Raw genomic sequence first — 12872 nt, forward strand, 5'->3', positions numbered from 1 at the left:
GGCCACATGCTGCCATATGGATATTAACCAACAGGAATCTATTAGATTTAGTAGGACCCACAAGTGCGTATATCGCAAGGTTACATTCAAAGAGGATTGATTTGGCCTTCTCGCGAATGTAACCACAGAGTCTTCGGATGACTGAAGAATAGATTTTGCGCGACACTCCCAGACAATGCTCGGGAAAGTCCGCCAATCGAAAGCAATGTATTTGAATATTGAGGGTAATTTCGTAGGCATTTTGCTGATTTGGAGGACCCGACTCGGGCTGCATCTTGTTGTCGAGGAGTTTTTCACCTTACATGCACTCAGGCTTATTTGAGGCTTGCCTGAAGTTGAAGTGACTTGTAATTGGTAGCAATAACACACCTTCTTTGTTGCTTTACGTCGATGGGCAAGATCGCGCCCAAAACGTGTGACGCCCAGCTAAATTGTCATATGCGAATTAACGTGCGCTAGTGATGAGCGCTAGCGCTCGACGACGATCGAGACGGTGTTCAGTCCGACTGTTATAAGGGGCCGTCTTAGTCAGCAGTTGGGGCCTTGAATGACGCTTGCTGCTAGCGAGTGCGTGGGAGCTCTCACTTGAATACTCACTATGTTGTCCCTCGCAAAATCTGCTCTGCGTCCCTCTCTGGCTCGCGCATTTGCCGCTCCTGCGACCAGCATGTCTCTCCATACTCTTCCAGACCTGCCTTATGCTTACAATGTTGGTGTCTTTTCCATGTTATGAGCGCGGAGGTACCTGAAGCTTAATGGTTCAGGCTCTTGAGCCATACATCTCCGAGGCAATTATGAAGCTTCACCACACTAAGCATCACCAGACCTATGTCAATGGACTTAATGCTGCGGAGAAATCTTACGCGACGACACCCTCTGTCAGGGAGAAGATCGCCCTACAGTCGGCATTAAAATTCAACGGCGGCGGTAGGTCTCAAGGCTTCTTGTCTTGAAAATTTGACCTCATGGCACCAAGGCCACATCAACCATTCGTTATTCTGGAAGAATCTTTCCCCCGCAAACGCTGACGGTGGCAAACTTTCCGACGGTCCTCTGAAAAACGCCATCGAACGTGACTTTGGATCTGTGGAAGAATTTAAGAAGAAGTTCAATGCTGCCACCGCAGCTATACAGGGCAGTGGATGGGGATGGCTCGTAAGACTTCACACAGGTTGTATTATCTATATTGTTGACGTTGGCCTACAAAGGGATACGACGCTGCCACCAAAAGGCTTGAGATCATTACGACAGCCAACCAGGATCCTTTACTTTGTACGTAGGGCCTCAAGTCCGACTGGATAACCCCTGACGTATTTACGCAGCTCATACACCCATTATCGGTGTGGACATTTGGGAGCATGTAAGTGTTGCTGGTATTAGCCTGCGATAGTCCCACTGACGTTAGTTGTTTGTAGGCTTTCTACCTACAGGTATGAGATGGCACATAATTGAGTTATGCTTCAAATTTATTTTTCTCCTTTCACAGTACCAAAATGTCAAGGCAGATGTACGCATCCCTCCCTTTATTCGAGGATTACGGCTGACATGCATGTAGTACCTCGCTGCAATTTGGAACATCGTCAACTTCAAAGAGGCAGAACAAAGGTTGGCCGAGGCTACCAAGTAGTGCGCTTGGTTTTTTGCGTCGTTGTCATAGTGAAATTTCTTCGCACAATGTGATATGTTCTTATGAACTCAAACCACATGTTGAAGTTGCAGTTAAGTGCCAGTATACATGTTGTCGACTTTCATGGTGTTACCTGCAATGAAATTTAGCTATCTCAGGCTCTGGAGGAACACAAACGTTCTGTAGAAAACGGAATGTTCAGTATCTCTTTTGGGTGATGCTATCATCAAGGTATACGAAGGTGTATTCCGTGACAGTTCAACAAGGGAATTTGCCCCGCTAGAAATCCCCCGATGCTACGGATGTTTTTCGTTCGTGTTCAAAATGTGACTCAAAATGCTCATTCTGTTGTCCATTATCGAGCGGCCTGGTCATGTATCAAGCACAGCACCTGCTCGGTGTGCATTGTGTTTCCCCGCTGCGGGTGTTTACGCAGTCCGTTCGCTGTGATTTACTAGAGCATAAGTTCGGTTCAATCCGAGGCTCGGTGAACGAATTAGCCCGACAGTTATGTGAGAGTTCTGTGGGGTCACACTTACCACATCTGCATGGGACGGGCCCCGCCCAAAAATTGACGGTATATAGGTCAGGGAGACTTCTCGGACCCTTCGTTCTGAAAATGATCGAAGATACCCGAAGGCTCTTAACCACTGTCCTTTGGTTCGAAGTTGCCCAAGCAGGCATGGACTCTGACGAAAATTAGGGCCTTGCTTAATGGATATCTTGTCCACGAATTACAGGCCCGTCTGCATCTTAATCATCAAGGCTCTTCGGTTAACGGCGAATACAGCATTGGACGATATCAATCAGGTTCCTTCTGATCCCCGTGGGCGATCATCGATCATCTTCTGGACAAAGTGGGTGTCTTATCCCCACGTACGACAAGGAAACTGGGCCTGTCCCGAAAATCGTGCATGTATGCAATATGCATTGCCTTCACGAGCAGGGCATCCGCCTCTTGGTATTCTCCCTCTCTCACACCCCGAACTGACTTATTCAACTTGAACCACCAAGGTATTTCGATACCCGAGCTTATTTAAACTGGCGTAGATGGGCCAAATATGACGTTTTCATTTCTCAATCTACCTGATATGGCTGACGTTCCTATAGGCCCCTGACCGACCTGCCCTGACGTGTTCACAGCCTTTCCTTCATTATTATGGTTTCCTTTCATTCTCCAAACTTAATACTAATATAGACGATACGAGCCTACTCAAGCCTACTGAGTTATCCGAGTGAGCTAAGTATTGCTGTGCATCGATTCTAAAACACGAGATTCGCTGATGCCGCCGCGCCACAGGACGTTTGCAAGTAAGCGAGAGCCGTTCACTCAGGGACATGCTTCATTCAATTTCCCCAAGAGCGCGCCGTCGGTAAAGTTGTACCCCTTGCCATCGTATACGAGGCGGCGGGGGTGGCGCCGTCGGTACGATCCTCGCCCAGCTTATCCCGGGCCGATTCGTAGATATATGTTCCCGAACACACTAGCATGCAAGCAGCTTGTTGCGTTGTTGGGAAGGGTCCGCATCTGAATGTCTTGAATGCTCAGCTAACTAGACCGTCTCAAGAATTGTGTCACCATTGACTGATGGTGGCGGAACCCTCTAATGTAGTTGATCATTATAATAGATCGATTGATATGATTCATTCATGTCGGACGTTTTTATTATGCTTTAGCATCCAGCGCTGACTGATAGGTAGCATATTGAATCCCGGATTGATGAGTACTGACTGTTTGATTGGGCATTGAATCGACGTTGTAAGTGAGTCATTGTGTGGACACACAAACAGTTTGACCATGCATTAGCATGGTTTCAGGTGAGGTCCCCACACGTATGGTGGGTGACACGTTGGCACTTGGTCTCATAGCTAAGCGCTCAGGAGTTCAATGCCTTGCTTGGTGCGATGACAGCGCCTCGGATAATATATCACGTTCAAAGGTGAGCTATGTTCCTCAATCAATTCGCGGAGCAATGGCGGTTGTACACGAGGAGGTTGTCTTTCCAGGGCTGAAAGAAATCGAAGAGGACTAGTAGCGCCCAGGCTTGGCCGGATCGGATGTGATTTCATCCACATTTCATATTCGAGTTGTGCAATTCTTCCCGGACTTTCCGCTCGAAGCAAAATGTCGAAACATAATATGTACGTCTCATTTAAGTTTATTACTCCATGCGCCCTCGGCCACAAGTGGTTCACTGGGCGATGATACCGGAGCAGATGATCATTGTGGTAAGCATACCTTATTTACATGAGCGTTTGAACTGATATATCCACAAATCCCGGTGGCAGGGACGAACGCGTTTCGCCGAAGCCCCCCTAGAAACATCGTCAGCAGGCTAGACCATAACAAATATGACACCCACAAATACCACGCATGGAACAACTTCCTGTATATCACTACCACTGGACCCACGTGCGCACACAGACCGTCTATCGCCTACAGTACGCTCCTTATGGACCCGTGTCTGGCGGGATACGCTGCACCCATCGTTTGTTTGATGAGCTGAAAATTAACGGATCACACATCTATGAAACAGAGCGAGACTATATGTAAGCTAGAAGGGGAACGTATACAACGATCGAACATATTTACGCCGTCAGCCGTCACTCACCGATCAGAATAATGCGGAAGAAGGTCGAACGCAGCTACGGAAGATCTCAAGTGACCAGGGCAATGATAGCCGGAATCGGCGTTATTCCAAAGGTGTCGAGGTCATCATCAATCTGCATTTTGCTGCCCTGACCCCAAAGACAAAGTGACCACACAGATTTGGAACAGATCGATCTCGCTGTCCGAGACCCCGAATACTGAATGCTGCTCGTAATAATCACATCAAGCCCTTGTACTCGGACGCTGATTTCAAAACATCGTCATAGTTGACGGCAGGGGGGTCACCTGTGGTAAGTACTGGCGCGTGCCAAGCACGTGCACCCCATATTTTTGGTATCTGAGGATCCAACTTGTGCAGTTTGTAGCGTTCGAGGCCCAAGGATTAGGACGATATACGACACGGTCGCCAGGCCAGAACGCTGTCATGCTGCGGTGAAATTTTTGCTGCGGGGAGGGTATGTCCGAATGGCCGCCGACCAAGCTTCATGTATATTCCGCGTATATTTATTCAGTGGGAAATCGGCATTCGGAACAATGGTTCAATTGGTACGCCGGTCGCCTTAGTACCCTCACTGAGTCTTGACGTTGTGGGCCTCCTCCAAGATCATGATGCAGTTCTGTGAGTACTGATGTGAAGATTGCACCTGCACCATTCACCGAAAAGAAGCCACCCTGGCGGCACGTTACTGCCTCGTGTTCTTCTCATGCCGTTCGAAAATCACGGCAGCTACTTTTAATGAAAAGTCTGGTCGATTGGCGCTGTTCCTTGTCTTGCTATGCGGCGGAAAGCACAACCGAGCCTTGTCAGCATCCGCGTTTGAAGTCGGACCAACACTTCTATTCCCGTCACCACCCTTAGATCTAGATTCCTTGCCAAATGAAAACACTACACAAGGTGAAGGAGAGTCAGGTCGCCAACCTCCTTTAGTCCATCAAAGAATGAGATCAAGTATCTTGCAACGTGACTATAGGACTTCCCGGCTCAAACATCGTAGGCATTCGGTGAGTCGTTCCGTGCTATTCGCAGTCAAGGATATCACTGAATTTCCTCATCCATCCTCATTTGAGCACCACTCAAACCAGTTAGAGCTAACTCAGATATGTCAGCAGGCTTTACACTCTTCTTATCTCCAAGACACCCACCAATTGCCGAAAGATCGCAACTTTGCAAAATCAATCAAGGGTGCCAATGGGTCGTCCTTCACGTGTATATGTGTCGTGATCTACTAGCGACGATGATGGTGTGGGCGTCGTCTCCTCAATTTATGTCTTTTTTATACACTTTCGTTTAAGAAGTTCAGCTTCGGATAGGACTGATATGAGGACTCTTCCCTTTCAGTTTCGAATAAGAAGGGGTCTGAGATCTCCTCTCCTCCTCCATTGTAGCCCAACTTCCCCATCCTCAGCAAGTCTGAGCTGTATATTCTGTGCAACACTGTCCTCATAATCACCATGCAACGATACGAATCCCTTCCACCACAATTTTACCTTCAGGACCTAGCCGCCATCACTGGCCGGGTCTGCGAGCTCAGAGTCAATCCCCATCAAGCCGAGGCCGACCGCGCGGCGCGTTCATGGTTCAACCAGTGTGTACTAGTCACTGTCCACGGCTTATACTTTGCTCTAACAAACAATTTTAGAATAAGTCTGTACAACGATAGGAAGAAGTCCAAGTTTATCAACTACGGCAAATTCGATCTCTTTGCTACACTAAGCTTTCCAGATGCCGACTGCGCGCATCTTGCAACTTGTATTATGTTCTTTTTCTGGGCCTTCTCGGTACACAAGCTGGTCCTGATTCACGTACCTCTATCAACTCACATCCCGCATTCTAGACCGACGATCTTTCTGATGAAGGCGACCTGCAGTCAAAACCTGACGCAGTGCAAGCCGGACATGACATCTCCGTCAGTGTGTACACAAACCCAGACGGTTCCCGTCCACAATATCCATATGCTGCAATGTTATACGAGTGTGTGTTTTCGTTGCTACACCCTATGACGTAACTGATGCGTATTATCTAGCTTGCTATCGCGATTCCGCGAGACATCTACCATTGGGGCCTATGATCGGCAAGTCAAACACTAACTTAAGGATTTCAATTCTGATACGGTAACCCGTTCAGGTTTATCAAGGCATTTGAGGCGTGGAGTAGCTCCCAAGTAACACAATCTCGCAACCGTTCTCAAGATCGAATGCCGTCGGTTGACGAATTTATTCTCATGCGTCGTGCGACTATCGGGGGTGCTCTTGTCGAAGGTGAGAATATTCTGCACCTCGGCGTTACATGTTGATGACAATGTTTCTTCAGCAATGATCGAATATTCTCTTGATCTGGATCTTCCGGACGTTGTGTTTGAAAATCCCATCATTAAAGCGATGTCCGACGCCACGACCGACCTCATGACATGGCCTAATGTTTGTTATCCATTCATTTGATCTGTTGGCTTGTAGCGCTGATGCTTACTCTTGGAACAGGACCTTTGCTCTTTCAACGTAAGAAAAATAATATTGGCCACTGGATTATACTAATTTATCTATACTTTCTCAGAAAGAACAATCTGACGGTGATTATCAAAATCTTGTGTTCTGCATCATGCATGAACGCGACGTCGGCTTGCAGGAAGCCATCAACATCCTCACCGATATGTTGAACCAACGCGTGGATGACTATGTTGAGCTCAAGAGCCAGCTGCCGTCATTCGGTGCCGACGTGGATGCCGAACTGGAAAGATACCTTCATGCACTAGAAAACTTCGTGCAGGGGACCGTGTTGTGGTATTACCTCAGCCCGAGTAAGTGCCGAACCTCATCACCTTCTTGACAGCAAGCTTGACCTGGCCTGATATGCAGGATACTTCCGCGGCGTTGATGTCACAAATCGCGAAAACCTGGTCGTGCCACTTTTTGAGAAAGGAGCATTCTAATGTGTGGCGTTCTGTGACTTATCTTGTTTTATTTTTGTAAATAATTGCTCTCACTGCGCGGAACGTTTGATAACATAATGTTGTTGTTGTTGTACTACATGTATCCACTACCACCCATAATTAATGGCCTCTTTGTTTATCATTGCTCAGCGCTCAGCAGGCATGTTAGGATAGGTGGGGATTCGCCAGTTCATAGTCTGGACCTTGTTTCATGCGCCCATATATCGCATAAATTATTACTACATCACTGCGCGGCAGCTGCCAAACGTTGTTCTGTCAAGAAAACCAGTTACCACAGTACCGAATCCCCAACACCATTTCAAGGTTGAATCAACAAATGCCAAGAAACGAATGTGACACATATGTGTATACTTAGCATAAGAAGTGAGCGCTAGTGAACTGTCATGCCACTTCCACGCTACCTCTCGTACTTGAGCTACCCAAGTCTCATTGGCAATCTCCATGTAGTTTTGTTGACCATTTAAGTGCAACAAATTTGCACCGAAACCCGATTGTTCAGTATATTACTGAGTGGTAGGTCGTAGCAGTCAACACTAAATGATCACGTACTGTGGATCCGAGTTATGTCATGGTAATACTTTTCAACCGTCTGCTTCTGGGGTCTTTGGGTTTGTTCTTGACTGCTTAGTGCAAGCTCGTACTTAATATGTAAGGAACTGGCAGGCAAGGACCTAGCAGAAATCTCCATTGGAACTTCTGGTAATTGATCATTTAAAAATAAACATTTTTTGCCAGCTTTCCCCTTGAATCCTAGGTTTGGACCCTGAAGAATTTCAGAGTTCACGCCTAAGCTTCCGATCTCCCCAACACTCATGCGACTCAGACTTACTAGCAGCCTGCAGGCGGTTGAGAAATATGACGTCTCCTACTGGTATGTATCGCACATTCACTTTCGTTACTCATCGGCCAGTTTGGCAGGTTTTCGTGTCCTAGTCCCGGGAACTAGATCATTTAAGGATTCTTCAATGAAACCAGTGGTTAAACGAGACCTTAGCTCGTAGCAGCCAATCGTGGCTTGCAAGCCCCTTCTTACATTCTAGTTTTATTGACGATCCATTGCGGATTTAATCGACAGTGCATCATACGGCCGCATCAGAAGATGCATTCTATAGGCGCCCCGTGCACATTCTTGACGATGGACCATGCCCGAACTGGTAGACATTTTTCATGCTACTCATCTCTTGCTCCGGCTTTGAAATTGAACGCAGGCGGGATCCGGAACTTCATCGTGAGTTAAGTTGCCATGTACATGCCTATCTGGAAAACTTGCGGTTTTGATTCGCAAGCAAGGCTGACAAACTCACGGCTGAACAAGACCCTGAAAATTGCATTGCGTCAGTGCGGTAAGGCAGGAGGCCGCCGGCTTGGAGGCGCCCTTATGCAACGCTTAGCAGGTTAGTTCATCACATTTTCAGGTTTGAAATGGAACGCTTGCTAGTGGATCACATCATGCATAATGCTCTTTTTGGAATCGCAGAGCTCAGTCAACGCGGCAGGGGCATTTCTCCCGGATCCTAATGCGTCAGAGGCCAAACCGGGATATCGTGTGTCCGTAACACAGTCGTGCACAGTGACAACCCGAGCACCGATTTTCATGCGTGCCGTATATCCTGCGGCAGATTGGTATATCTGCAACGGAGTTTACAGGTCTTTCGGTTCCTGTGCAACGACGCTATCTAGATCAAATTTTTCGACGTATTGCAAAATGAACGCGTCTATGTGCTGCGGCAGATTGGCATATCTACACCGGAGTTTGCATGTCTTTTCGGTTCCTATGGAACGGCGGTGTCTAGGCCAGACTTCTCGGTATACTTATTGCATAATGACCTTCTATGCGTCTGAAGTAAGCTGATTTAGAGAAGCTGTCCCCTTCATCGCTGTCACGTCGCGGAGCCGCTACTGTCAACTTGTGGTATGATCCAGCAGAAAATGAGCTGATCGCGAGTTTCCGCTCCCGTTCTGACCGTAGCGCTAATAACCACATTGTTGCGTCCGGCAGGATAGCGCTCTTGCAGAAGATTTAGGGACGGTTGCCGTTTCATCATCATTGAGAGATATCGTTCTGGGACAGAAAGATGTCTTAGCTCATTTTTTTTTCGCACATTTATAGTCATGCCAGGCAAAAATCATAACCGTCCCGGATGATATACTTGTGTCATTTACAGACCCCTGTTATTGCTCGCGTTATTATGGCCCTCAGTTATTTTTTATTGGACCAGTGTACTTCTACTGTCTAAAGCGGTGTCAACGTCAAGTGTGTCAGTGAGTCCCTCAGTTCATTCCCCAAAAATCCCCCCCTCTCGTCTACCCCCGTCTATTCTCTCTATCTATTTCCAAACACTGATTTGTTATAATAAGTTGAGATAATCGAGGAGAGGTCTATCTCAGCTTTGAGTTGCCAGGGCTCGAGCCCAAGTGCCAGTCAGAAATTTTCTTTTCAGTCAATAGTACATCCCCCAGTCCTGTTTTTCCGGTGCTTACTGAGTCCAGATATCGACAACCTAGTACGCAAAGTTTACTCATACGACGACTGGTAGCTGCAATCACGGTATACAGCGAAAATGCCACGATGGCTCAAGGCTAAAAGAAGAATAACAAAGAATTAATTGTATAAGGATAGACGAATCAGACCACAACAGAATGGGGCGATGTGAGCGGGCAAATCATGTGTTGGACCTGCCTCACGGTGGTTCATGCAACAAACATAGATCCTGAGGCCTGAACTTCTGTGTTCTCCCAAAATACGACCTGCGAGACGAATCCTGCATGCACACATAACAACCTTGCGAAATATTCGAGAACAGCCTAGATTCCACAACCGTACAGAGACGTACACCCACATTATCTGGACTCTGGAGAAGTTATCCCGCGGCTGGTCGAAAGCGGGGAAAGACACACACAAAAATTTTGCGGTTAGGGCCTCTCGACTCATCAGAAAATAAACGCTCAGCAGCCATACCAAAGGACTGCATGACATTGTCAATAGAGGTGCTCCCTCTAAGGAGCTTGCGACGAGCACAAAATATTCGAAATGTTGGGAGCCGAGGAAGATGTCACGTGGCAAAATGCTTGGCATGGTTTTATTGGGGCTCCTGGCGCCTTTGAAGTTGCCACTACTTGTACTGAAGTAGAAGGGATCCATCATGTCCTCTAAACGCAACTTTGGCAAAGGCTCCGTCGTGGTCGCCACCGAGGGCGACAGCCCCATTCGTCGCCTGGCAATTACTGCTGACAACCTCGTAACTCAACCTTTCGAGGGCATCGACATCATTCCCGATGTTATCGATCACGCCGCCCGAACGCATGGCACGAGAGATGCTCTGGGTTGGCGTGATATTGTCGATATTCACGAGGAAGTGAAGGAAGTAAAGAAGATGGTTGATGGAAAGGAAGTCACCGAGAAGAAGACCTGGAAGTATTTCCAGCTCAGTGACTACAAGTATCTCAATTTCCTGGACGTCCAAGAGCAAGTTTCGGCTCTTGCACGAGGTCTTATTCACCATCAACTCACGAAGAATGATATCTTCAACATATATGCTCAGACGAGGTATGCTTGACTCGCTGTAGAGCCCCTCGTAACTAATGCGTAGGATAGCGTAAACTGGCAGCTCATGTCTCATGCGTGCACGACAATTGGAGTTCCTGTGGCCACTGCTTACGATACCCTCGGCGAGTCTGGACTCACGCATTCGTTGAATGAGCCAAACTGTGTTGGTGTTTTCACTAATGCCGAGCTCCTCGCGACCCTGAAGAATGTGCTACCTAATACCCCATCGGTCAGGTTCATCATCTACGACGGTGACGCCAAGCCATCGCTTCTCGATGATATCCGCAACGTCAGGGAAGACATAATCGCTCTCTCTATGGACGAATTGCGTAAGATTGGCGCGGAGCAATCCAAGGAGGGTCTGAAGGAGCGAAGGCCATCCAAGGATGACGTGGCCCTGATCATGTACACCAGCGGCACTACTGGTACTCCTAAGGGCGTGGTGCTCACTCACGGCAACGTCATTGCCTCCGTCGGTGCCGTATACACACTTCTTGGCCACCACCTCCATACCGACGACACTTTCCTGGCATATCTCCCCCTTGCTCACATTCTCGAATACATCGTGGAGCTTAGCTTATTCTTCGTCGGCATGAAGTCAGGCTACGGCCGCGTGAAAACCCTTACAGATGCATCCGTACGCCACTGCAAAGGTGACATTGTTACTTTTCGCCCCAGCATCATGGTTGGCGTGCCTGCTGTGTGGGAGCAGATCCGTAAGGGGATTGTCAGCAAGGTTAATGCTAGCGGCTCCTTGAAGAAGACCATATTTAATGGAGCGATGGCGGCCAAGAAGGCTGATCTTCCTGGTCTTAGCCAGCTAGCAGATGCTGCTGTGCTTAATAACATCAAGCAAGCCACCGGAGGACGGCTCCGTCTCGCATTGAGTGGTGGCGCTGCTCTTAGCAAAGAAACCCAGGAATTCTTGTCTATTGCACTAGTCACCATGCTCCAAGGTCAGTAACTTCCGAAGTCGATTTGTGATATATGGTGTAATTGAGGGCAGGTTATGGCATGACTGAGTCTTGTGGAATGTGCGCTATCTTGCCTCCTGAGCTCATGCAATATCGCTCGGTTGGACTACCTGTTCCTTCAACTGAAATAAAGTTCCTGGATGTCCCTGAAGCGGGCTACAAGTCCACTAACAATCCCCCCCAGGGAGAAGTTTGCATCAGGGGTCCATCGGTCACTAAAGGTTACTACAAGCGGGACGACCTCAACAACGACGAGTCGATATTCACGAAGGACGGTTGGCTTAGGACTGGCGATGTCGGTCAGTGGAATGCTGATGGAACTCTTTCTCTGATCGACAGGTAATCTGACCTCTCCTGGACAACCTTCTTCGTCTGATACGCGTTCATTTCAGGATTAAGAATCTTATCAAGCTGCAGAGTGGCGAGGTGTGTTAAGTCGTTTTTTTCCCATAGATCTTCTGACCTACCGCCTCTCAGTACATAGCCCTTGAACAACTTGAATCGACATACAAGTCATGCTACCTTGCATCGAACATCTGTGTATACGCAGATGCTGAAGCCAAACAACCCATTGCTATCATCATCCCTCACGAGGTCAATTTGCGACACGCTCTCGAAGCCAAGTCCATCCCTGTAGATGCGAGTGCTCAGTTATCGGATTTGTGCGCCACCAAATTGGTTCAGGATTTCGTCCTCAAGGAGTGCAACGCTATCGGGAAAAAGAACGGCTTCAAACCGATGGAGATTCTGGAAGCTGTTATTCTGACGGCAGATGAGTGGACACCCGAAAGCGGCCTCGTTACCGCAGCACAGAAGGTGCAACGCTCCAAGGTTGCGAAGAAATTTGAGAAGGAGATTAAGGTGAGCTTCAACCTTTTTTGCTTTTCGGTCCGCGTTGACGACAGCTATAATAGGCGGCATATGCTGGCCGGTGATCTCATGTAGTTCGGTTGACCTTGGCCAACAAGTTGTTTTTTGATTTTTGATTTTTCGTTTCATATGAATCATTGACAATTCACCATATTGTACACTTTGTATGTCTTAGTCGGATTTGTAGCATGATAAGTACGATATGCTGTACACGGTCCGTTTTTCGCTTCCACGGATTTTGCTGAGCAGAGTGAGGTCTATGTATAGTACTAGTGTGAGTAGCGTTTGGCTGCGG

The 12872-nt window shown here is 47.8% G+C and overlaps 5 protein-coding genes across 5 annotated transcripts; 4 read left to right on the forward strand and 1 right to left on the reverse strand.

The window, feature by feature from the left end:
• Positions 1-573: 573 nt before the first annotated feature.
• Positions 574-1801, forward strand: DEU56DRAFT_836330 (manganese superoxide dismutase). Its single transcript, XM_041354796.1, has 8 exons — positions 574-709; positions 765-927; positions 977-1155; positions 1209-1272; positions 1323-1360; positions 1416-1430; positions 1487-1507; positions 1556-1801. The coding sequence occupies exons 1-8, from the start codon at positions 599-601 to the stop codon at positions 1625-1627; spliced, it is 663 nt and encodes a 220-aa protein (XP_041202481.1). The 5' UTR covers positions 574-598; the 3' UTR covers positions 1628-1801.
• A 2668-nt stretch (positions 1802-4469) lies between these two features.
• DEU56DRAFT_121736 (uncharacterized protein) lies at positions 4470-5605 on the forward strand. Its single transcript, XM_041344645.1, has 4 exons — positions 4470-4784; positions 4842-4857; positions 4906-5479; positions 5532-5605. The coding sequence occupies exons 1-3, from the start codon at positions 4704-4706 to the stop codon at positions 5466-5468; spliced, it is 660 nt and encodes a 219-aa protein (XP_041202482.1). The 5' UTR covers positions 4470-4703; the 3' UTR covers positions 5469-5479; positions 5532-5605.
• Positions 5606-5690: 85 nt separating this feature from the next.
• On the forward strand, positions 5691-7165 carry DEU56DRAFT_760986 (isoprenoid synthase domain-containing protein; the record flags this gene model as incomplete). Its single annotated transcript, XM_041350487.1, has 9 exons — positions 5691-5824; positions 5879-6041; positions 6074-6210; positions 6263-6314; positions 6374-6497; positions 6550-6656; positions 6717-6734; positions 6790-7033; positions 7092-7165. 9 exons carry the CDS (start codon positions 5691-5693, stop codon positions 7163-7165), a joined length of 1053 nt encoding a protein of 350 aa, XP_041202483.1.
• A 2500-nt stretch (positions 7166-9665) lies between these two features.
• Positions 9666-10235, reverse strand: DEU56DRAFT_836338 (uncharacterized protein). Its single transcript, XM_041354797.1, has one exon. It carries the CDS (start codon positions 10161-10163, stop codon positions 9789-9791), a length of 375 nt encoding a protein of 124 aa, XP_041202484.1. The 5' UTR covers positions 10164-10235; the 3' UTR covers positions 9666-9788.
• Positions 10236-10238: 3 nt separating this feature from the next.
• On the forward strand, positions 10239-12846 carry DEU56DRAFT_122158 (uncharacterized protein). Its single transcript, XM_041344647.1, has 6 exons — positions 10239-10733; positions 10782-11689; positions 11740-12046; positions 12100-12133; positions 12185-12568; positions 12622-12846. Exons 1-6 carry the CDS (start codon positions 10330-10332, stop codon positions 12640-12642), a joined length of 2058 nt encoding a protein of 685 aa, XP_041202485.1. The 5' UTR covers positions 10239-10329; the 3' UTR covers positions 12643-12846.
• Positions 12847-12872: the final 26 nt, after the last annotated feature.

The sequence above is a fragment of the Suillus clintonianus genome (genome assembly GCF_016758775.1).
Source record: "Suillus clintonianus strain FC179 chromosome Unknown DEU56scaffold_137, whole genome shotgun sequence".
NCBI lineage: Eukaryota > Fungi > Basidiomycota > Agaricomycetes > Boletales > Suillaceae > Suillus > Suillus clintonianus.